The sequence below is a fragment of the Bos mutus genome, chromosome 19 (genome assembly GCF_027580195.1).
Source record: "Bos mutus isolate GX-2022 chromosome 19, NWIPB_WYAK_1.1, whole genome shotgun sequence".
NCBI classification, from domain to species: Eukaryota; Metazoa; Chordata; class Mammalia; order Artiodactyla; family Bovidae; genus Bos; species Bos mutus.
In genome coordinates, this window is record NC_091635.1 from 12018536 (window position 1) to 12044240 (window position 25705).

The following is a 25705-nucleotide window of genomic DNA, read 5'->3' on the forward strand; positions in this document are numbered from 1 at the left end:
ACTGGATCACCAGGGAAATCCCAATGTTCTTTTCTTAGCACATTCTGAGATAAGATAAGCATCTCTGAAAACTCAGCATCTACACTTCTTCTTTCTCCAATGTCCTATTGAAATTGCCTTTGGCAAAGTGTCATTAGTGGTTGCCTAACTGCCAAATCTAGATGATGCCTTTCCTTTCTTAGCTGACCCTGGAGTGTTTGACCCTCTGACCACCTTGAAACATTCTGTTTATCTGACTTCAGCATCCGTGATGCTATGCTTTCCTGGCTTCCTTCAGCCCCTCGGATGTTCTGTAAGAGGTCTCCTTGTTGGCCTGGTTCTTCACTGATCCGGGAAGTGCTGGGGCTTGCTGGGACTCAGGCCCGGACCGCTTCTTTGAGCTCTTCCAGCTCTGCTGCCTTCCTTGGCGTCCACCACCACCGCCTTTCTCCAGGGGTCTCCCAGCTTCTGGCCACAGGTGGATTTTTCTCTCGACCACAAGGTCCTCATTCTCAACGTGTGAGCTCATCACCTTCCCTCCCCTCCCCTACCCTCCTCCTCCCACAGTCCCTCTCGGCAGAAGGTGCCAGGATTCACCCTGCTACGCACGCCAGAAACCAGAGAGCCATCCTCGGCTCCTTCCCCCCGGACCCTACCCCGTCCTGTATATCCAAAGCAGCCACCAAGCCCCAGAGCTCCCAGACTATCCGGGCTCCTTCCCTTCTCTGCCTGCTGCTCCCCGGACAGGCTCTGTATGGAGCCCCTGCCCAGGGGTTCTCTCACCCAATCTCCATGGGCCCTGGGAGGCAGGTATGCTTGGAGAACTTGAGCTGACTGACGTCTGTGTGGCTCCAGAACGCAAACCCTTAGCCACTGACTTGAATCTGTGTAAGAACGTAATTTTTTTTCTTTTACTGTTACTTGAGCATTAACAATAAAATAGTACAAATGATTACTAACTAGTCAGAAAACCAAGAGCAAACTCACACTCTATTCACATTCATCACAGAAAATAAAAGCCGGAAACACTTTTCATGTGGCGGTGCTGGGACAGACTGGGACCTGGGATCCTTTGCTTCAGTGCTTGCGCCTGGACACACCTCTTCTGGGGCAACAAGATACAAAGAAACCATATGGGACTAAAAATAACTGCGTTGCATGTGCAGCTGGGACAAATTCTGGACAAAAGATTAAAAAAAAGAGACCAGAGAATGGAAACCCAAACCCAACTGCCACTTTTGAAGAGCCTGGAGCAAAAGCAGGATACTGAACATGTCCACTGCACACATCACCTCCTAAGGGGTTGGCAAAACTCCTGAGCCACCCCTCCAGCCCGACCCTGGGGACACCCTTACCCTCACCCAACATGAGGAACAGTTTGCTGTCCCCTCCACCTTTGGAAGCGAGCTTGTTTGTCTTTGCCCCCCCTGCTGCAGTAGAGACCCCAATAAAGCCTTGCCTGAATTTCTTGTTTGGCCTCTGGGGCCAATTTCTGTTGATTGCTGGGTATGCGTGCTCAGTCGTATCCAACTCCTTGTGACTCCATGGACTGTGACCCGCTAGGCTCCTCTGTCGATGGGATTTCCCAAGCAAGAAACCTGGAGTGGGTTGCCTTCTCCAGGGGATCTTCCTTACCCAGGGATCGAACCCACGCCTCTTTGCACCTACTCCTCCATTGGCAGGCGGGTTCTTTACCAGCTGAGGGATTGATTGGGGAAGGTCAAGAACCCTGGTCTTGTTAGGTCAGTTAGGTAACTGCACATTCAGGAAGGCCTGCTGGAAAAGCTTATCTCTTTACTTCTCTCCCTCCTTCCCAGACTGACAGTCTTGAGACTAAGTTTCCTGGGATCTGAACACCTGCCTAGTGCCCTCTAGCTGAAACCAGCTTGGCCTTGCTTGGGACTTGTTTTTGCTGCCTTGTGCCACAGCCCAAATCCCAATAAACCTTGCTTGAATTTCTCATCTGATCATCAATTTCTGTTGACTAAAGAGCCCAAGGACCCGAGTTGGTAAGACCATGAGCCCAGAAAGCAGCCACCTGGCTCACCCACTCCTCAACCCTTAACTTCCTAAGAGCAGAAGGGCCCCTTGGATCCTAGCCTTCCTCTTCATTTTGTTACTGACACAGGTTCTTGGACTCTTTAGCTGATAGAAATCAATAAGGAGCCAGACAAGATATTCAGGCAAGGCTTTACTGGGACTCTGACTCGAACTACAGCAGCAGGGAGTGAAAACAAGCCCCAGGTGTCCTTGCTCCTCCCCGAGGGGGCATGCAGGAGCTAGTTCCTTAAATGGGCTAACAACAGGGGCGGGTCTGTGCGTTGGGTCAGAGGGCTGACTCAGGGGGTCTGCCCAGGCCACTCGGTGGTGCCCCTGTGCAAGGATCACGTTCAGTACCCTGTTTTTGCTCCCAGCACCTCAGGAATGGCAGTTGGCCTGCGGCCTTTTTGTGCATGAGGTTAGTTTTAGTCCCTCATAGTTTCTTTGTATTCTGTTGCTGGGGGAGATGTCCAGGTGCAAGCATTCCATTAGAGAGTCCCAGGTCCTAGTCTATCAGCTGATCTCAGTTTCAACTGAGCTCGGGCTTAGTTGCCCCTCAGCATGTGGGCCGAGAAGGCAATGGCCACCCACTCCAGTACGCTTGCCTGGAAAACCCCATGGATGGAGGAGCCTGGTAGGCTGCAGTCCATGGGGTCGCTAAGAGTCGGACATGACTGGGCGACTTCACTTTCACTTTTCACTTTCATGCATTGGAGGAAGAAATGGCAACCCACTCCAGTGTTCTTGCCTGGAGAATCCCAGGGACGGTGGGGCCTGGTGGGCTGCCGTCTATGGAGTCGCACAGAGTCGGACACGACTGAAGTGACTTAGCAGCAGCAGCATGTGGGAATCTTAGTTCCTTGACCAGGGATTGAACCCTTGTCTCCTTCGTTGGAAGGCAGATTCTTAACCACTGAACCACCTGGAGGAAGGCGGGGGCGGGAGGAAGAGGCCCAGAGAGATGCCCACAGGTGTCAGTAAGTCTGAAGGGGACTCCTCACCCAGGGTTGCGCCACTCCCCTCTCCTCTCAGTTCCGTATGACCTGAACATGCATCCTGCAGACCAATCAGGGACCTCAGTCAGCAATCACCATCTTATTTTCCAGGGAAAAGGAATCTTGAGAGCCAGGAGAAATATTCACCTTCTCCTGAGTAAGATGGGCATGGTCTGAACAGGGGAGCCAGCCCAGCTCCTCAACTGAAATAAATCTGAACTAAGATGCCTCGGACCCTTCCCCCAGGCCTGAGGTCCTATGATAGTATAAGAAGAGCCTAAGTCACAGAATTTAACCCTTGAACAACCACAGCACACCACCTGCAGCAGAATAGAGCCAGATCTGAGGCCCTGAGCAGGCCTGGAATCCAGCCAAGAGTTTTGGGTGGGATGCGTGGAAGTTCTGCCAACCTGGAAGGAGAGTTCTGTGCTCCTGTTTTAGGACACGGTTTAATGAGAAACGGCATAATGAGAATCCTCCATTCAGCAGACAGCCTCGGGATGGGAGCCCCCCGCCCACTCCCCGTGGTCATCCCCGTCCCGAGGCGGGATGGACTTTCTCATGGGCATACACAGCACCTCGTCGATGTAGATGGTGTTCTCCTTGATCTGGATCTCCTCCTGCAGGGCCAACTGCCTGCGATTCAGGCCTTTCAACTCTACGTGAGCTTGGGCTAGTGTTTCCTTCAATCTAGAAGAGGAAGAATGTGAAGGAACAATGTATGGCTTCATGTTACTGCTTCAGGGGGAAAAGTGTATTCGTCTATTTGGTGCTGGACTCAAATTGATGTGTCTGCTTCCTCTCTCCTCTTTAAGACAGAAATTTCCAATCGGTGGTCCTGGACCAGATTCACAAGGCAGACAAACCTGTGAACTTCCGACATTTAAAACTAGAATTTACCTAAACATCTGGATTTGGCCTTTAGAAAAATGTCAACATTGGGTCGGTGCCCTGCATGGCAGCAGTTGGTTGGAGTAGGTTCCTCTAGAAAGGAACCCCTAAACATGATAGATGCAAAGGGCAAAGGTCCTTATGCCCAGCTGGCTTCACCCATGATGACATTGCCTAGCCCTGCTCACAGTTCAGGGTTGTGTGTGTGTGTGTGTGTGTGTGTGTGTCAGGGGTTCTTGCTTGCTATGTGTGGGCTCTAGAGTGAGAAGGCTTTAGGCTCTAGAATGCTCAGGCTCAGTAGTTGCTGTTCATGGACTTAGTTGCCCTGTAGCATGTGGGATCTTAGCCCCGAATAGGGATCGAACCCTTGTCCCCTGCATTGGAAGGCAGATTCTTAGCCATTGGACCACCAGGGAAGGCCTCACAGTCCAGGTTTAAATGGAGCCCCAGTAGCCTTTTGCCTGAGTGGTTAAGTCACTTCAGTTGTGTCTGACTCTCTGCAACCCCATGGACTGTATTCTGTTAGGCTCCTCCGTCCGTGGGATTCTCCAGGCAAGAATACTGGCGTGAGTTGCCATGCCCTCCTCTAGGAGCTCTTTGCTTACCTTGCAACATTGTGGGTGATCTCATCGACCTCTTTGATCAGCCTGTACTGTGCAACATCTCGACACAGCTCCACGTTAGGCCGGTGTGTCCTGGTCTCCAGGCGTGTGTGAGCCACCTTGGCAGGCCCTTCTTGGTCGAGGATGGCTTTTTCAAGAACCACAATGTTCTTCTCCTGGGAGGCGATCTCTTCCATGACCTTACAAAAAGGGTTAGAGTAGGTGAGGCCAGGCTGTGTTCCTTAAAACTCAACAGCAGATGCTCTTAGGGGGTTAGGAAGAGGGGACCTCGGATTATCTACCGATGCAGGCCGCCTGAATAGGTCTGGTCTCTTTTCCCTAGAGCAGTGACTGCTGGTAGATAAGGTAACTCACCCAGCCTTAGAATCTCAAGCATGGAATGGATACTGATGGCCATTGTTGCCTCATCTCCTTCTCAAACATGTGGATTTCCTGGGGAATGCCCCCAGCAGAGGCTGGAGGCTGCCCATGTACTTTGGTGTGTGTGTGCTAAGTCGCTTCAGTTGTGTCTGACTCTTTGCAATCCTATGAACTACTGCCCGCCAGGCTCCTCTGTCCATGGGATTCTCCAGGCAAGAATACTGGAGTGGGTTTCTGTGTCCTCCTCCAGGGGATCTTCCCAGCCCAGAGACTGAACCTGTGTCTCTTACATATCCTGTACTTTTGTACCATGAAAGCTGCCTCTGCCTGTTTCCTTACCAATCCACCCACTAGGACCAGTTCTGCTCGCTACAGGAGTAAGCAGTTTAATCTGAGTTTTGTTAGTTTCTCTGATGGTGGCTTTGTGCCAACAAAAGATGCCTTCAAGGTACTTGGGTTTTTAGATTAATATGTAACTAGTTTAAGATTTTATTTCTTCCTTTTTTTTCTTTTTAAACTTTGCATCATGGGAATTTCTAAACATACACGAAAGTAGATAAAACGAATCTCACGGACTCATCATCAATTTAAGCGATGATCATTCATTGATATATGGCTGCTTTTGAACTATAGCGGCAGAGTTAAGAAGTTGCGACAGACAGTATACATTATGCTCTCACTGTTTTGTGCTTCTGTCCAGACTGAATCCCAAAGACATGGTAATAACTTGACAGCTTTCCAAATGCTACATGTATCACCATACTGTGGCATCTTATTTTATTTTTATTATCAGTGCATGCTCATCATGTTAAGATAAGAAAAGTAGGCTTCATGGGTTGCACTAGTAAGGCAGAGTGAAGTTTAGGTTTTGTCTGTCTCTTGGAGAGCAAAGCACTGTGTTTATTATGCAAGGACACTACGGCTGTACTGAAAGAATGCACTAAACATCAACGGTACCAGACTAAGCATTCACCACAACATTCCCAACACACAGGAGAGCAATGATCAGAGAAACTGGAAATTTAAAACTGTATCTCATCACTGCAGAATTTCTTCACACAAAGGAAAATGAGGGTTCTATCAAAATAAGATTCTAAGCGGCTCATGTGTTAGCCAAGTAAGGAAAGCCATTTACTTGATGGTGAGCTAATTAAATCAAGTTTGATTGCAGCAGCTGAGAAAGAGTGTCCAGGGAATATAAATTATTTTTAAGACTGTTAGTCTGCAAGGATAGCTGCTCGAAGAGTTACGGACACAAGGAACAACATCTATAGTTAATTAAAAGCACACAAAGCACATGAGTTTGCATGGTTTTCTTCTGCTCTTCGTGAGTTGGCCGGTGTTCTGATCCTGTTCAGTGTCATTTATTGAAGGAGTCAATGCTGAGTTTGAAGTAAAGAATTAGCCTCTACGAATGACTGCATGAACTAATTATAGGTGAGGATATTTTCAAAAAGTTAAGAAAACAGGAACTCAGTACAACCTGAAGTGGAATCTACTAAGTGTTAGAGCTGCTGATGATGTGGATACATGTTGAGCACAAAAAGGCTTAGCTGAGCATATTTACAGAGCTCGTGGAAATGTCAGCATTTTAAGGACTGTGGCTGGTTATTCATTAGAAAGTGCTTTGCAGAAGACATGTGGATCTATCATGTGTTATCGAACCAATAACGTCAACAGCGAACCATGAAGTTCACTTGGACTGGCTTCCATGGACTTGACTGTCTTCATTTCTGTGAATTTTTGTCAGAAATAGAAGTTGGTTATCCTCACTTGTCATACTACTCAGCAGTAAAATGGTTAAGCAGTGGTGAAATGTTCTTGTGGTTTATTTTAGCTTGGGGCCAAGATTAAAATTTTTCTGAACAAGAACAACCTCTGTTATCAAACATGGAGTGGCTTTAGAAATTCATTTTTGCTGCACACTTAAAAATATTTCTAAGTGAGTCAACCTAAAATCACAAGGCAAGACAGCCCTTTCAAATACTGGCTGCGATAAAGTCATTTCAACAACTGACATGATTTGCGTCACAAGTAGAATCAAGTTGCTTTCTTTGCTTCTTCTGCTGCCAAAAGTTAAAACATGAAGTAAGACCTCCATTCCCCTACACGTTTGCCAAAGAAATATTCTTCCAAGTTCTGGAAATTTTTTTTTTGGACATCAAAGCAAGTGCAAAGGAAATTTCCATACTTCAAAATTCACTTAACTGTGCAATTAAGAGCTTCTAACTATCCTTCGACTGGGAGTGATTAATCTGATATGTAATGAGGTACTAAAAGGCAAATACTGTACCAGGAGAACAATTTAACAGGATTCTATAAAGGTCCTCCAAGCAGTGAGCGTGTTCAATTAAAATCATATGCTCATAGGTGGCTATGTCTCCTTGGCAGTGCCTATCCGAATGAATGGATGCTTTCAAAGATGAAATATACAAAATATCATTACAGGTCAGCATTAACAGGTGAACCTCTGCAATAGTTTTGGTAGAAAATACTAACTTTGAACCCCAACAAAGCAATTGTTTTCTTTCCCCCAAAAGAATCAATCCCTTTCTTCTCACCAGAAGACCTGTAAAAACAACACCCAGTTATAATTATTTATACTTTTAATTGTACCAATAGAGAATTTGTGGAAATTTGTTTTCTTATGTTAATATCTATGTAATATCCTTGATCTTGTGTCTTGGCCCACAAAAACAAAAATATTTACCTTCTGACCCTTTATAGAAAAATGTTGCTGACTCATTAAGGTAACTGAAGCCCTGGGTTAGATTAAACATTCTTGTACTAAATTCTAAGTATAGCTGGAGTTAAAATACGTTTTGTTCAATAAGGAAATAATTGTGTCACTGAAATAAAAATGGGGGCCACCCTACCCTTTAATTTGAAGGTCGTCTCCTCAGTGTGTCAAGTCTCTTCGTGACCATGGAGGTTTCCGACCAGATGATATGCAGGTGGAGACTTCTCTCATAGAGCGAGGTCCCTATCTCCAGATGAGGGCAGGGAACCTCACCTGATTTGTTTTAGTCCATCATTCCAGCCTGCCCAGACCATTTTTTTAAAAAGCTAGTTATCACTTTTCATTTTTATTTCATTTTCACTGGGCTGTGCCAGATCTTAGGTGCAGCCTGTGGGATCTTTAGCTGTGGCACATGAACTCTTAATTGCGGCAGCATCTATTTCATTGCCCAGGGATGGAACCCGGGACCTCTGCATTGGGAGTGCAGAGTCTTAGCCACTGGACCCCCAGGGAAGTCCCAGGTGCTCATTTCAGATGAGGCTTCCAAGGCCTCAGCCGCACAGCCCCCAGCTCCTGCAGGGATCTCCTCTGGTAGGACGGGGCTTCTCACAGGCCTCTGCAAAGACCGGCCTCTTGCCTTTTTCCTTACAGTGGATCCTAACAACCTCTGCCTCCCTATCTCAGATCCATCTTTTGAGGCCTGGACCAAGTTCTTACTCCACTAGGAAGCCTCTTGACTATATTTGGCTATGTTTATCATCGTTACTATTATTGTTGTTGTTACTATTAGTAGTAGCAGCAGCCAATTAAAAAAAAATGTTTATTTTGCTGCACCAGGTCTTAGTTGTTACCTGTGGGATCTTGGGATCTGGTTTCCCTGACCAGGGATCGAACCTGCATCCCCTACTTTGGGAGCACAGAGTCTTAGCCACTGGACCACCACAGAAGTCCCAGCAGCGTAAAGAACCTGCCTGCCAGTGCAGGTGACATTAGAGATGTGGGTTCGATCCTTGGGTCAGGAAGACCACCTGGAGGAGGGTACGGCAACCCACTCCAGTATTCTTGCCTGGAGAATCCCATGGACAGAGGAGTCTGGTGGGCTACAGTCCATGGGGTTGCAAAGAGTCGGACACGACTGAGCAACTTACACCCGTGTGTGCATGCACGCACAGAACTTCAGAGTCATAAAGAATATCTAAGAGCATACAGGGCATCTCCATGCTCCACAGAGGAGGAACTAAGGCCTGAAGCAGGGAGATAGCCTGTTCTTTGCAACAATGAGTGAGAAAGGAGGCCCAGAGCAGCGCCAAGACCCTCTCCAGTCCTCCGAAGTCCAAAGCCTGCTGCTAAGACAGAGAGGTGGATGACATTTACTCCTTAGCACCCAGGATCACAAGCCCTAAAGGCCATTCTAGCTTTCCAGAGTGAAACCCTCTGAACGAGCTCGTCCATAGTCCCCCCAGGAAGCTCACCTTGTCCAGATGAAGAGCCAGTTTGTCCCTGGCGTCCTTGGTCTCCTTCAGCCCGTTCTTGAAGGCGGTGTCCACCACATCACACTGCCTGCGCAGGTCACTGGCTGTCTGGAACAGGATTCGGTCCACCAGGGCCTTCAGCGTCAGGGAGTTGTTCCTCTGCTTGTCAGCCTTCTCCACGTTGGTGTTGGAGAAGTCCAGCCAGTCTTCCAGACTCACGGAGCTGAAACGGGACCCACGCACTCATTCACAGCATATGTGGACTTGGCGTGGGGGTGTGGGGGGGAGGACAAGTGACTGGGAACCGTGGGAAGTCAGGCCTCCCTCCACCAATGGAGGCACCTAGAACGTTTCCCCGTCTCTAGGCAGAGTGAACACCGGCCTGTCAGTGGCAATAGCTGCCACTCTAGGGAGATCTACTTACTCTCTGCCAGGCACTGGGCTGGCACTGTACAGACACTCTCTCATTTAATCCTCACGCTGGCCTAGTGAGGTGGCTTTCATACCCCCATTTGAAAGATGTGGAAAACAGGTCCATAAAGATGGAGTAACCTGGTCAACATCACACAGGTAGGGTCAAGGTAAGTATCAAAATAAATTATAGTAGTCACAGATTATAATGTGAGTGTGTGTTCAGCTGCTAAATTGTGTCCCACTCTTTGCCACCCTATGGACTGTAGCCTGCCAGGCTCCTCTGTCCATGTGGTTTTTCCCAGGCAAGAATACCAGAGTGGCTTGCCATTTCCTTCTCCAGGGGACCTTCCCAGACCAGGGATCGAACCCATTATCCTGCATTGGTAGGCAGATTCTTTACCATTGAGCTACCTGGGAAGCCCACAGATGATCATACACTGAAAAAAACAGGATAATCATGAGTGTATACTGAAATGCTATAAATAAAACAATTGCTAGTTTGACAAGGAATTAATTGCTTTATATAGCACTGAGGAGTCTCAAAATAATGTTAATTGGGAGATTCAACATTATGGAATGTTGTATATTTTGTCATATACTATATATATACTACATATATGACAAAATATACAATATTCAAAATATGATGCTATTTAATAAGTGAAGAAGCAGGCAGAACAAACCTATTAGAAGCCGGGAATGTGGTTCTTTTGGGGGGAGGAGAGAGGGGGCATTGATCAAGAAGGGGCGGGGTGGAGGTTTTGGTGTTGGTGGTAACGTTTTATTTCTTGGCCTGGTTGGTGGAGACTGTTTGCCATCTGGGATGGCCCCTGATGACCCCCATGTCTCCTGGTGTTCACACTTTTCTACAGTGCCTTCCCCTTGAATTGTGTGATGAACTCATCGACTCATTTCTCATGAATATATGTGATGAGAGGTCATGTCTGAGATGAGGTTGAAAGAGGAAGACTATGGCTTCTCTCTTGGACGCCTTCTCTCTTTTGCTTCCTCTTAGATCAGCTGCCATGTCAAGCCTTCAGATGAGACCGCAGTCCCAGTTGACAGGTTGACTACAACCTGAAGAGAGGTGAGCCAGAGGCGCCCAGCTGAATGATGCCTGGGCTCTTGACCCACAGAAGCTGGGAGATAACACGCTTGTTGTTTTAAAGCTGCTAAGTTTGGGGGTAACTTGGTAACAGCAAAAGATAACTAAAATGATGATAATTCATTAAACCATTGATTATTATTTGTGCAATTTTCTTTCTTTTCTGTTTCTTTTTTTTTTTTTGGCTTGTGGGATCTTAGTTCCCAAAAGAGAGGTTGAACCTGGGCCCGGATAGTGAAAGCACTGAATCCCAATCACTGGAACAGGAAATTCCTATGCAGTTTTCTATATGTATGATTTACTTTAAAAAAGGAATTCTGGTGCAGTTTTCTGTACGTATGTTTTACTTCAAAAAGAATGTTTTAAAAATTAGAATGAGTTAGGTCTGTGATCTAATATTACTTGAAACATGTAAATCAGATGTTATAGAAAAGGTAAAGAGTATAGTCTCATTTTTGTAACAAAACTATTTGTGTACATGAGTGTATATGTATGTTTGTATGAACATACAGGAAACACTGGCTATCTCAGGGAAACTATTAACTTGCTCTTTATACATTTTCAAATTCTTCTACTTGTTAAAAATGCAAATAGGTAAGTGAATAAATTTGAGAGGTTTTAAGATTTTATTTCAGGGACTTCCCTGGTAGGCCAGTGATTAAGACTCCATGTTTCCACTGCATGGGGCATGGGTTCCAGCCCTGGTTGAGGAACTAAAATCCTACACCCCACAAAGTACAGCCAAAAAATATTTCTTTTTTACATCAGACTTTCTTAAAGTGGGGCCTAGCCTGGAGGACTGAGGCACCACTGGGCCCTATAGGGTAGTCACTGCTCAGCGCCTGCCTTCGCCTAAAACCTGCCTCTTCCCAGCTCCTAGCCTAAGGTCAGGATGATGTCCTAGGTCCTGCTGGCCTCTCCAAGAAGCACTGGGGCATCACACAGTGGGGAGGAGGACAGTGTGGCCAGGCCAGCAGGGACTCACTCACTTTGGTTCAACCCTCACGACGTTCTCAGAATACTTGATGTTTGGTGAGTTGTTGTTGAGTGAGAAGCAGATATCATCAATGGTTATGGCTGTAAACTTGTCCCTCAAATCCTTTTCAAGATTGTACTTGGCAGAGCGGTTTAACCTGAAGGGAGAAGGTAAATTGGGTTTCTTCCTCTCGAATGCCCAAGTGGCACCTACATCAGGTTCTTGGGAAACCCTGGAAAACGAAGCTAGTCTAGTGCAACACAGTGGCACTTCCTCCAATCCTCTCATCCACTCAACACACACACACACACACACACACCCCATTAACGCTTGGTGACCAATTAACGTATCCAGGCCTGGACTTCGAAATCCTCCTTTCAACTGTGGCCTTTTCTGACGTCACCACTGTGGCATCCTGTTTGTGAGAGGTTAGCCCGGGCAGGAAATGGCTCCAGTGTCCTCCACTTTCTAATCAGGGGTGAAATTCTGCCGCATCCCAGCCTACCACCAGAGAGCAACTGTCAGGCACGAGAGGTTGTCCAGGTCTCGTTCTGAGTGTTCCCTGGCCACCTTGGGGCATGCAGAGTGCTTGTAGGATATTAAACCCCATTCTTCCTGTGCCAGGGAGCATGGTCTTGCTGGGCACAGCTTTTCCTAGATACCCCAGTGGAGATGTGGGGGCAGTACCTGATTTGCTCGCATGTCTCCTCCAGGGTGCGGGTCAGCAGGGTCATTACTCCCCGGATGATCTCATGTTCCTTGATCAGCTCCTGTTCCACCTCATCATGGACCAGGTCAATGCCAACCCGCTTCTCCCTGGCCGGGAGAAAAGTGGACGGTCATCCCATGCGTGGAGGGAGACAACTCAAAACTTGCTGACTTTTAAAACTATCAAGACAACTGAACCCAATCCATCTGGATAATGTGACGGGGATGTACATTGAAAGTGAAAGTCTTAGTCACTTAGACGTGTCTAACTCTTTGTGACCCCATAGACTGTAGCCTGCCAGGCTCCTCTGTTCATGGGATTTCCCAGGTAAGCATACTGTAATGGATAGCCATTCCCTTCTCCAGGGGAATCTTCCCAACTCAGGGATTGAACCTGGGTTTTCTGCATTGCAGGAGGATTCTTTACCATCTGAGCCACTGGGATATACATTAGCTGGTGTCTATTTGACTTCAAAATATCCAAAACACAAAGAAGAAAAATGAATCAGTGATTGGTCACTTGGTCTGAAAAATGCCAGCTGGACTTTTTTGCCTTAATTTCGCCATCAATTCAGAAGGCTTTTCCTTCTTACCTATTTATTGGAAAGACTGTCTTTTGACTTAGAACTTTAAAGACATATGTTTTCTTCCTTGAGCCCAGTCTTGTTTTTTAACAAGGGTTGAATTGAAAAAGATGCTTTATAATAATAGTAATAATAATTATGTCAAAATTAACAGTACTCCGTCACTGAGCACTTACCATGAGACACACACTGTACTGAGCTTTTCATGTGAAAACTCATTCTCCTATAACCTTTCAATTACAGGTGAGGAAACTGAGTTTCAGAGAGGTTACAGATCCTGAGTCACAGAATTGGGCATTACACATGCTTTTAACCACTTCCTCCCAAAATTGATCGGTCACCATCTGATAGTCTGTTCTTTTCCACCTGCCTGATAGTGCTTGTGAGGAAGGCTCCATCACTCACCAGCTGTGTGGGCTCAGGCACATTGTATAATTTATCTGTGCCTTGGTTTCTTCTTCTGTGAAATGGGTATAACTATCAGTACTTCCTAGGTGGTGGCAAGGAGCAAAAGAGATATGAAAGCAGACAGCATGGGACCCGGCACAGAGTAGCAAGTACTCAATCCACTTAGCAACATCTACATCCTAATCACCCTTAGGTGTGGAATTGAGCCAACTGGAGGTTGCCTTCTTTGAGCAGCTGTTACTTTCCTTTGCTTTGCTGCTGCTGCTGTTGCTAAGGCACTTCAGTTGTGTCCGACTCTGTGCGACCCCATAGACGGCAGCCCACCAGGCTCCCCCGTCCCTGGGATTCTCCAGGCAAGAACACTGGAGTGGGTTGCCATTTCCTTCCCCAATGCATGAAAGTGAAAAGTGAAAGTGAAGTCGCTCAGTTGTGTCCGACTCTTCGTGACCCCATGGACTGCAGCCCACCAGGCTCCTCCGTCCATGGGATTCTCCAAGCAAGAGCACTGGAGTCGGGTGCCATCGCCTTCTTCCTTTGCTTTCCCACCTCTCTAAATCTGGTTGCTGCAGAGGGTCCTGGTGAAGCTCACTGAGGCAACAGGGCTTTCTGAGAAGGAGGAACAGAGTGGGCAGAGCCAGAGTGCAGGCAGCTCAACACCCCAAGTGCATCCCCCTGTTGGGGATGACATGCAGGACCGGATGGAGAGCTCACTGGGGGCCCAACCATCATGGACCTCGTTTTTGAAGCTGAGAAATTTGTACTTGATCTTGAAGGTGTTAGGGCATAGCGTGGTAAAAAGGGATTTTAAAGCCGGGGAGTGACCTGGAAAGGTCTGCAGTGGGGAAAGTTCACATAATAGCCAGTGTAGACGATGCACTCGATTGGAGGGGGCTATGCTGGCAGCAACAAGACTTGCTATGGTGCTCCAGAAGATTTATGGGGATCAGGTCTGTGAATCAGAATCACCCCAAAGCAGAGAGGAGCATCCTGCTCATAGTACTTACATGAGAGAAATTATAGTAAAAAGGTACATTAGCACAGTGCTCTCTGGAGAAGGCAATAGCACCTTACTCCAGTACGCTTGCCTGGAAAATCCCATGGACGGAGGAGCCTGGTAGGCTGCAGTCCACGGGGTTGCGAAGAGTCGGGCATGACTGAGCGACTTCACTTTCACTTTTCACTTTCATGCACTGGAGAAGGAAATGGCAACCCACTCCAGTGTTCTTGCCTGGAGAATCCCAGGGACGGGGGAGCCTGGTGGGCTGCCGTCTATGGGGTCGCACAGAGTCAGACATGACTGAAGTGACTTAGCAGCAGCAGCTCTGGATTATGAAGTGCTCCCATGAGCTCTGTATGCGAGCAGGCTTGTCCTCTAACAACTGTATCTGCTTTGTCTGCCCAAAATAAAGACCACCATTTCCCAGTTTCTATTGGTGTGGCCATGTGACTAAGCTCTGGTCAGAGACGCAAGTAGAAATGGTGAAAGCTAAACCCTAATTATTCCTACTTGTTGGAATGTAGACATAATGGCTGGCACTCTAGTTGGCATCTTGAATCATGAGGTAACCTTGGGAGTGAAAACCAAGCACAGGGAGGAACAAGATTAAAAAGGCCTGGAAGCCTGACACTGTGGCATGCCATGCCAACTCTGAACTAGCTCCAGATTCCTTAAATGTGAGAGGAAAAAGGGGTCAATGTTATTTTGTCCCTTTCTGATTATCCACAGCCAAACCCAGTCCTCACATATATTGAAGTTAGTTAAGGGCAGAGTTTAGACATGAACCAAGTCCAGTGCTCCTTCTGCTGCCCAGCACCATGAGTATGCTGAGATAATTTCAGGCTCTAAAAGAACACATGCTTATTTGTTTCATTCTAACTCACCACCAAGCACAGTCGGTTTTTACCACTCAGCACTTCATTTCCCAGATGAGTCATTGGAGGAACCATCTCTCCTACCTGTATTCCAAGCATTTCTCTGTGATGTGCAAGGGCTCTTTAAAGCTCTCGAGGGCTTTCTGCAATCTGGTCTGATAGAGGAGTAGATCTTCAGTTGCATACACCAGCTGCTCAAGTTTGTCATCTAACTCCTTCTTCCAGAACCTGACTTCCTCAAGTCTCTGTTCTGAAGCACACAGAGAAGTCACTCCAGGATGAATCTATTCCCAGTGCAGTCAACTCTTAGATTAGAAATTTGAAGACTATTGTGAAACCACCGAGATACTTTCTTTCCTTCTCAGAATGGTGCTACTTGGGGTATCTATACATCTTTATGTTTATTAGAATGGAAGAAAGGAAGGAAAAAGAACATATTTCTTCTTATATTCAACATCAAAGTAATCCAAAGATCATTCTACACTCATTGACTCTAATTCCTCAAGGCGCCCTGTTTTAAATAATTTTTAATTTTGTCAAAGACACAAAAGTATATTGTTTGAAAAGTCCCTGGGCACCACTTTGAAATTGTGTTCATGGGAATGGGATTGTCAAGAGAGCATTACTCTTTCTTTAAGACTCAGCTTAGGATTTCCCTGCTGGTCCAGTGGTAAAGAATCTGCCTGCCAATGCAGGGGACATGAGTTCGATCCCTGGTCTGGGAAGATTCCATATGTTTTGGAGCAACTAAGCCCATGTGCCACAGCTACTGAGCCTGCACTCTAGAGCCCGGGCTCCACAAGAGAAGGCATCATAATGAGAAGTCTGCACATCACAAGAAAGAGTAGCCCCTACTCACTGCAACTAGAGAAAGCTGGAGCACAGCAACGAAGACCCAGCACAGCCAAAAATAAAAGTTAATAAATATTAAAAGCAAAAGACTCAGCACAAATATTCCTCTTTAGGATGTCTTTTCCAACTCTCTAGCATCTACTCCACCTTCACTTCTGTACCCCTTCCCACAGCACCTATCTAGTTATATTCTGACTAACAATTTTTGTATCTTTCTCCTCAATCTGAGAGCCCCTTAAAACAGAGGCTCTGATATCCCTGTGATATCCATAGGGCTTAGTCCATGGATGCTCTTAGATGCTCAACAGATATATATCAAATCAATAAAAGAATGACTGATGGATGACTGCAAATCAGACTGGGTTACCACGTCTCTTGTTGTTCAGTCGATGAGTAATGTCTGACTCTGCGACACCATGGACTGCAGCACGCCAAGGCTTCCCTGTCCTTCACCATCTCCTGGAGCCTGCTCAAACTCATGTCCATTGAGTTGGTGATGCCATCCAACCATCTCATCCTCTGTTGTCCCCTTCTCCTCCTGCCTTCAATCTTTCCTAGCATCAGGGTCTTTTCTAATGAGTCAGCTCTTCTCATCAGCTGGCCAAAGTACTAGAGCTTCGGCTTCAGCATCAGTCCTTCCAATGAATATTCATGGTTGATTTCTTTAGGGATTGACTGGTTTGATCTCCTTGCAGTCCAAGGGACTCTCAAGAGTCTTCTCTAACACCACAGTTCAAAAGCATCAAAAGCATGTCTCTTAGGGCAATGAACTTAAAGACAGAATCTGGAGAATACATGTTTCTCTCTAATATTTCAAGATAATACACTGCCACTCCTGAATAGGAAATGCTAAAGACAATACAGTATCATGCAAACATGTTTACAAACATAGCACGTGTGTTATCTTACCTAGTTTCTTATTCACATCGCTTTGAGATTTTCTTGTGGTCTTTTCAATTTCATCCACAAGTCTCTGGCTTTCTGCTACCAGGCATTCAGACCGGGACCTTTGGGCTTCTGCTCTGTGGTACTGGTTTTTGTTAGCAATTTGCCACTCTGCGCGCAAGAACTTGGGTGGCTGTTGTAGTAGTTTGGCCATTTGAAGTTTCCAAAGTCCTGCTCAAAAGTAGATTTTTTTTTTTTTTAGGTTCACTAAAAGCAAATTGTCTTGTTTTTAATGTCAGTTTTTATTAAAGTGTGACATTCGTACTAAAGAGTGCCCAAGCCATAATCGGTACACAAAATGAAAAACTCAGTATATCCAGCACCCAGATCAAGAAATAAACATTACTAGCACCTCATGCCTTGCTCTGGCCACTATTCTTCACCCCAGCCCCACACAGTAACCACTATTCCAATTTTTAACACTATACATTAGTTTTGATATTTTTGAACTTAATGTAGAATCCCTAAGTACTCTTTTTTCCTATACACTCTTTTATCTGACTTCTTAACAAACAGCATTATGTTTGTAAAGTTTATCAGTATTGTTCATATAGTTGTAGTTTGTTCATTCTCATTGCTGTGTAGTATACCATTATACCACAATTTATCTCTCTCTCTCTCATTTTTTTTTTACTGTTTATGGATATTTGAGTTTTCGGTTTGGGGTTATTATGAGAATGCTATGGATATTCACATTTAGACAGAATGTGTATATTGGTGAACACATGCATGCATTTTTAGAACTCATTTGAATTGCTAGGTCATAGGGCAGTGTTCTATTTTAGTATTACCTAACAGATGAATCCAGGTGTGTTTTCTAAAAACAAAAAGGGCAAATGTGACATCTGTAAACTGACAACTGGGTACTGAGCCTATTCAGCAGATAACAGAAACAAAAGTTTCCCAGGACAGAGAGCAGGAGAGAACAAGAAGAGGAACCCATGAAGAGGTAGCAGGCAGAGGCCAGCAGCAACAGATAGAGGAGTATGTCTCTTCCTCCTCTGCACACAGTGGGCTTCCCTGATGGCTCAGATGATAAAGAATCCACCTGCAAAGCAGGAGACCTCGGTTCAATCCCTGGGTTGGGAAGATCCCCTGGAGAAGGGAATGGCAACCCAGTCTAGTATTCTCGCCTGGAGAATCCCATGGACAGAGGAGCCTGGCAGGCTGCAGTCCATGGGGTCACAAAGAGTCAGATACGACTGAGTGACTAACACACACACACACGTACATCTGCACACAGCTCTGCCTGTGAGACCTGTCTTCCTCAGACAGGGTTGAAATTTGACCCCAGCCACGTGCATGTGTGCTAAATTGCGACTCTATGGACTCTAGCCCACCAGGCTCCTCTACCATGGGATTCTCCAGGCAAGAATACTGGAGTGGGTTGCATGCTGTCCTCTAGGGGATCTTCCCAACCCAGGGACTGAACCCTTGATCTTACGTCTTCTCCATTGGCAGGTGGATTCTTCACCACTAGTGCCACCTGGGAAGCCCTGCTGCTGCTGCGGCTAAGTCGCTTCAGTCGTGTCCGACTCTATGAGACCCCATAGACGGCAGCCCACCAGGCTCCCCGTCCCTGGGATTCTCCAGGCAAGAACACTGGAGTGGGTTGCCATTCCCTTCTCCAATGCATGAAAGCAAAAAATCAAAGTGAAGTCGCTCAGTCGTGTCCGACTCTTCGAAACCCCATGGACTGCAGCCTACCAGGCTCCTCCGTCCATGGGATTTTCCAGGCAAGAGTACTGGAGTGGGGTGCCATCGCCTTCTCCACTGGGAAGCCCTATCCTCACCCAAAACATATGAGTGCCTGCCCTTAAAGGCTTCTGAATTTCTGAAGGTTGGAACTGAAGTCAGGTCTTGACCAGGCTGAGTCTCAGGCCTCGGGCCCCCTCTGACAACATGAGTCTCCTAATCCAGTCCATCCAATGGCCTCTACTAATTTTGTCCGAGTGTGGGGCTCAACATTTAACCCCAGATTTCTGGATAAGTCTGAGCAGCTCCCAGAGAAATCGAAATTAGGGCTAAATGAGGTCGAAATTAAACCTAAATGTTGGCTGATTTCAATGGGCACAAGGCATTGGGAAAAAAAAAAAAAGGTGGTGTGGTGGGGCCGAGGCTTACTTACCTCAGCGCCACAAAGAATTACTTCACAACTTGGGGATAGGAGCCTCCTTACTCCAGCGGGAGCTCAGGGCCTTTGAAGAAATGGGACGTAAACAGCTCAGGCTCTATGGCAACCGGTAACGCGTCACCAGGGCAAAGAGGGGTGGGGTCTTCTGCGAAGCTGCGTTTACTCCGGAAGGCTTTGCGCAGGCGCGCGTGTTGTCTTTTCGTCTGCGCTAGGGACTTGGCGATGTGGCTTGGGAGGGCTCTGGCCAGATAGATATCTACAGCGAAGATGCGGGACACCAACCTGGGATTCAGGAGGCCTGCGACTGGTCCTGCTGAGGGCTGGGCCACCTCGGGCCGCACTGGGTCTCCCCAGATGGACCGCGAAATTGGGCTGGACGATGCCTCCAGGTCCTCGCAGCCGCAGGCCGGCCTGCTGCTGCTGCTAAGTCGCTTCAGTCGTATCCAACTCTGTGCGACCCCATAGACGGCAGCCCACCAGGCTCCCCGTCCCTGGGATTCTCCAGGCAAGAACACTGGAGTGGGTGCAGGCCGGCCTGGGACCACTTAAACCACAAACCCGACGCTGCATGGGGTTAGCGGGGAGAGATTCCTGGGGTTGCCGCGGCCGCGGGGGTCGGGGGTGGGGGTTAGGAAGAGGAGGGATGAGGAGGGGCACCCCGGGCCGGTCCCTCAGCCTCCAGTCAGTGGTGGTGGCCAGACCCAGGGCTAGGAGTCAGGAGTGGTTTCTCTATCTAGAAAATGAGTGGCTTGGAACTCCCAAACTAGACTACAGCGTTCGGAATATGTTCTTTATGATTGTAGTGCTGGTAAAGCACCCCAAGAGTTGGAGGAGGGGATTTAAAAAAAACAACCCTGAGACTCTCACGGAAGAACTGATCCTTGTAGCTGAGGCCAGCCAGCTGGACTCTGCTCTGCTGGTTCTGCCCTCTGAAAGGCCAAAACTCGGATGCTGTTGCCTCTGTTGATGTATTAACAAAAATAGAAGAAGAAGAAGAAAAAAGAGCTCTCCAACTATTTATTTTGGATGTTAAGTAAAATATTTCCAAAAGAAAAACCTTGTTTTGCACCCACACAGGCCAGCAAAGGAATGAGTCCAATAGAGAAAGTATGGAACAGCTTATGATCAATACTTACTCAGTGTGTATCTGGCATCAGTATATGGGTAAGGGAGGAGAATATATGGGTAGCTACGGAAGAGAATATAAAGCAGATATGCAGCTCAAGGCTTAGAATTTGCTAAATTAAGAAGTGTACAACCAAAGCTTATATTCAAAGTAGGAATACTCAGGCAAAGCACGCTGAAGTTTTAAGTGATTTTGAGATTTTTGTTAGTTGGAATAAAACCATGTTTCCCAAATACAATGAGTTTCCTCTGGAGTTGGTGTAGCTCTGTTTCTGCAACCAGCCTCTTCTCGTGTGGGAGGCCTGAATGGGCAGCTCTGAGTGCAGGTATGGGGAGGATGCCTTTGGCAAACCACTCCAGGTCACTGTGTCCACTGGGAGATGGAAAATACAGGGGAAAAAATTAAGTCTGAGAGGATAGACTCAGGAGGTTTAATATTTGTCAAGTGGATGTCCAGAAGGGGAAAAATAGAGAAGAGTGAAGGAAAGAGAGAGAAAATGTCTTTGAGTTAAAGACGCAAGTCTTTATTTCTCTTAATTAAAATTTTACACAATTTTGAAAGGTTACTTTCTATTTATATTTATAAGCTCACTTGAGCTGCAAAATAGTGGCTCTATTCTCCATGTTGTATTAATACAATACATCCTTGAGCCTGTCTTACACCCAATAATTGCCTCCGACACCTACATTATTTCTCCAACTAGTAACCACAAGTTAGGTCTCTATATCTATGAGTCTGCTTTTTTGTTGTTGTTATATTTACTAGTTTGTTGTATTTTTTAAAAAAATGCCACATGTAAGTGATATATGGAATTTAAGACTCAAGTCTTTAGATTGAAAGACCCACCTGAAATAATTATCTCTCACACACATAGTCACACATACATACACATTATATATGCACCTATTCTCTATCTATATACATTCTATTCTAGTGAAATTTCTTTTTCTTTTTTTTTGCCTTACTGTGTGGTCTTAGTTCCCTGGCCAGGAATCGAACCCACACCCCTTGTAGTGGAAGTGCAGAGTCTTAACCACTGGACCACAGGGGAAATGTCATTATTCAAAGAGTAAAGGAAGAAAGAAATGAATATGTATACAACTTTTTGTCTATAACATAGATTACTAGAAATGATGCTAGAATAATGTCTTCAAAATTCTAGAGGAAATGATTTCAAATCTCAAATTCTATAACCAGCCAAAACACCTCACAGAGCAAAATAAAGATATTTTTGGACAGCTCTGAAACTTGAACATATACTCTTTTGGAAAAAAAATTACTGGAGTAGAAGTGAAAAATCGAGAAAGAGGAAGATATTGACCATAACAAATAGAGGAACCATAAAGAAATACAATAGCTGTATCAATTCTGGAAAGCTATCAGTTCAAATTATAACTGAAGTCAGAAGAGTTCTTGAAGAATTTAAGAAGAGTTACACAAATTATATGATTCATAACCCAGAAGTATAACTTCATGCTCTTGGTGAGCTGAAATTATATGTCAAACAAGAAAGACAGACAAAGTGGGGACAGCATTAAACTGTCGTTTTGAAACTAAAAGAATTCTGCAGGAAGCTTATGGAGGCAGCGTGGTGTAGTGGAAAACACACTTAGCCATGAGCCTGAAGTCTGGCTTCCAGCCTAGTTCCTACCTACCACTTAGCTGTCTCTGTTCTCATCCACATTAATAGTACCTGTCCTGGAAAACAGCATGGAGGTTTCTCAAAAAAGAGGAACTACTGTGAGAGCCAGTAATCCCATTTCTGGGCATATATCCTAAAAAAACCCCAAAACCCTAATTTGAGAAGATATACACACCCCAATGTCCATAGCAGCATTACTTAAAATAGCCAAGATATGAAAGCAACCTAAGTTTCTATCAACAAATGAATGGTAAAGAAAATGTGGCATACATATGTGTGTGTATATATATACACACACACACACACACATATATATAACAGAATACTACTCAGTCATAAAAAAGTATAAAATTTTGCCATCTGCAGCAACATGCATGGATGTGGAGGGCATTATGCTAAGTGAAATAACTCACACAGAGAAAGACAAATTCTATATAATATCACTCATATATGGAATCTTAAAAAAACACAAAAAACTAAATATAACAAAACAGAAACAGACTCACAGATACAGAGAATAAGCTAGTGGTTATCAGCAGGGAGAAGGAAGGTGGGAGGGGCAATATGGGGGAAGGGGATTAGGAGGTGCACACTACTAGATATAAAATAAGCTACAAGGATATATTGTACAACACGGGAAATATAGCCAATACTTTATAATAAATTATACACAGACTATACCCTTTAAAAATCATGAATTGCTGTAATAGATTGTAACATAATATTGTACAGCAACTATTTCAATTAAAAAATAGTTATTTTTGTTCTGCTTGGCTTATGACAGCCATAGGAGAGTTTTATGGATGCAAAAATGCTATCAAAACATCAGATGTTATTAACTTCTTATTTAATTTCCTACAGTGCTACCGTGACCCTTGAACTCTGTTTTGGTAGCATTACCACTGGTGTTCAGATCCGTGTTGGTTTCCCTACCCAGCTGCACCTGGATGAGGAAAAAATCTCTTCCTCCATACAAGGGTATTGTTAAGATATGAATTGTTTTCTATCTTAGGCATCACTGTGGAACAGTGAGTTCATTGAGAAGAAATCCATTTTTTATTCTCAACATTCTTAAATTGTCTCAATATCATAGGCCATTGTGTTGAAGCTGATTATTCAAGACCCCAGTGTCCTGGGTCTGTATCAGGAACTTACTTCTGTGTTGTACAGTTCTATTGAAAAATCAGCAGTCAAGAAACATGATAATTTAAAAGCTTTTTATTGGCATTTTAAACTTTGACTAACTACCAGATGACCTCTGTGTGTTTCTAAGAGGTCCTTCAGAGATAAGGAGAATGCCAAGCGTATGTTTCTCTATGGAAATAGCCTATTTCCACTGCCAGTAGGGCTGAGAGATGTTTTCAGCCATCTTTCTTTCTTGTGGTCACAGCACATCCACAACTCCAGTAGTCTTTTCCCCGTGTCTACAATGCATAGTCACCTCCACTAGTTCTGGCTGTTATTCATAGCAGCGTCTGTAAGGTGGCTGGCTGTGAAGCTAACTGGACTTCCCAGGGATTGAACCCAGGACCTAGCAGATTCTCTGCACTAAAGTGAGTGTTCCTGGAGGACTAGGGTACATTTGTTGTGCCCAATAAATGTATTTTAACATTTAAAAATGTTTGTATTATTTACTTATTTATCGGTGTTTGGCTGTACTGGGTCTTTGTTTCTGCACCCAGGCTTTCTCTAGTTGGGGTGAGCAGGGGCTACTCTCTAGTTTCGCTGCGTGGGCTTCTCATTGCAGTGGCTTCTCTTGTTGCGGCTCCTGGGCTGCAGAGCACAGGCTCAGTAGTTGTGGTGCCTGGGCTTAGTTGCTCCACGTGGAATCTTCCAGGACCAGGGATCAAACCCATGTCCCCTGTATTGGCAGGCAGATTCTTAACCACTGGACCACCAGGGAAGTCCTAACATATTTTATTTTTAATTATTAATTTGGCTGTGCTGGGTCTTGGCTGTGGCACAAGGGATCCTTGATCTTCGTTCTGGCATGCAAACTCTTAGTTGTAGGCATATGGGATCTAGTTCCCTGACCAGGGATCAAACCTGCGCCCCTTGCATTGAGAGCGAAGTCCTAGCTATTGGACCACCAGGGAAGTCCCCCAATAAATGTATATTGAATGGGTGTGCTCTAATCAATTGAGCTGTCCAGTTTTTATGAAAGTGAGCAGCATTGACATAAGAATGCAATTCTGTTAAGTGGAAAGGGGATGTATGAGAATGCTTTATTGCCTAAATTAATGTTAGGAAACAAACTGCTCAGTAAAGAAATCAATGTGCTAGCTCTTTCTTATTTATGTTACCCAATCACTATTTACTTACTTTTTGTTGAGTACTATTTTATTCCATACAGGAAAAGCTATGGAAAATAGATTCTCTTTTATGCTTGCTTTTGTTCTACCAATAGTCAATTTAATTATAAAGGTTTTAAAAAAGATTATTATACATTCATGAACACAATCTAAAAACTAAAATACTTCAAGACCTTAGAAAGCATGAAATTTGAGTGTGATTTAAAAAAATTGCCCCTTGTGATTACCTATTTGGGGCTTGTGAAAATCAGCAAAGGATGCTATTGAATGTGCTTCATCCCAATACTCTTATTTTGATGGACATTTCAGAGAACTTAGGTACATCTTAGAGTTCTAGTCCTTCAAACTTTCAAAGCATTCAGTGTACATGGTACTAGAGTTTCTACTCAGCTTGATTTCCCTGTGTCTGAACATTGGGAAGCAATTTTGGTAGTTTTTAAACTTACAGGTTTACTTTTGAGGTATCCTTTAAGAGAATCTGACTCTTAGAATTGCAAGGAACTTGAAAGGCTATCTAATCCAATCTGATGCTGAAATGCTATAGTTTCTACAGCATTCCTGCCAAATGGTTGCCCAGTTCTTGAACTCTCCTAGTGATGGGGAACTCATCACCTCTCCAGTCAGTCTTTCTTTGGGATATTCTGCTGGGAAGGCCTTCCAATGGTTTTCATCCATGAGTACTAGTTTCTATCTTGGGCCATACAGAATAAAGAGAAGTTTATATACATATCACGTTTTCTTTATCCATTCATCCATTCATCAGTGGACACTTAGGTTGCTCCCACGTCTTGACTATTATAAATAATGCTGCAATGAGTATAGGGGTGATATATCTTTTTGTATTAGTGTTTTTGTTTTCTTTGGATAAATAACCAGAAATCAAATTGTTGGATCATATAGTAGGCCTATTTTCTGTGGTTGTTTAGTTGCTAAGTTGTGTCTGATTCTTTGAGACTCCATGGACCATATGTAGCCCGGTAGGCTCCTCTGTCCAGGGGATTTCTCAGGTAAGAACCCTGGGGTGGGTTGCCATTTCCTTCTATTTTTATTATTTATTTTATTTATTTTTATTGGAGTATAATTGCTTTACAATGTTATATTGGTTTCTGCTGTACAGAAGCATTCTGTTTTAATATTCTTTTCCATTATGGCTTATCATAGGATATTAAATACAGTTCTCTGTGATTACTTTGCCAACAAAGGTCCGTCTAGTCGAGGCTATGGTTTTTCCTGTGGTCATGTATGGATGTGAGAGTTGGACTGTGAAGAAGGCTGAACGCCGAAGAATTGATGCTTTTGAACTGTGGTGTTGGAGAAGACTCTTGAGAGTCCCTTGGACTGCAAGGAGATCCAACCAGTCCATTCTGAAGGAGATCAGCCCTGGGATTTCTTTGGAAGGAATGATGCTAAAGCTGAAACTCCAGTACTTTGGCCACCTGATGTGAAAAGTTGACTCATTGGAAAAGACTCTGCTGCTGGGAGGGATTAGGGGCAGGAGGAGAAGGGGAGGACAGAGGATGAGATGGC

General features: G+C 45.0%; 1 protein-coding gene across 1 annotated transcript; it reads right to left on the minus strand.

Moving 5' to 3' along the window:
* Window positions 1-550: 550 nt before the first annotated feature.
* TEKT1 (tektin 1) lies at window positions 551-19242 on the minus strand. Its single transcript, XM_005906668.3, has 8 exons — window positions 19093-19242; window positions 16929-17135; window positions 15252-15417; window positions 12283-12411; window positions 11609-11752; window positions 9101-9323; window positions 4511-4707; window positions 551-3704 (listed from the first exon to the last, which is right to left on the minus strand). The coding sequence occupies exons 2-8, from the start codon at window positions 17116-17118 to the stop codon at window positions 3497-3499; spliced, it is 1257 nt and encodes a 418-aa protein (XP_005906730.1). The 5' UTR covers window positions 17119-17135; window positions 19093-19242; the 3' UTR covers window positions 551-3496.
* Window positions 19243-25705: the final 6463 nt, after the last annotated feature.

What these genes read in the sequence shown, in the direction of transcription:
- TEKT1 (XM_005906668.3), bottom strand. Translation starts at nt 17,118, where the DNA reads ATGGCCAAACTACTACAACAGCCACCCAAGTTCTTGCGCGCAGAGTGG. An exon ending in GAGAAATGCTTGGAATACAG is followed by an intron (nt 12,412 to 15,251) that starts GTAGGAGAGATG and finishes TCTCCCGGCCAG; the next exon opens with GGAGAAGCGGGTTGGCATTG. An exon ending in GAGACATGCGAGCAAATCAG is followed by an intron (nt 11,753 to 12,282) that starts GTACTGCCCCCA and finishes TTCTCCCTTCAG; the next exon opens with GTTAAACCGCTCTGCCAAGT.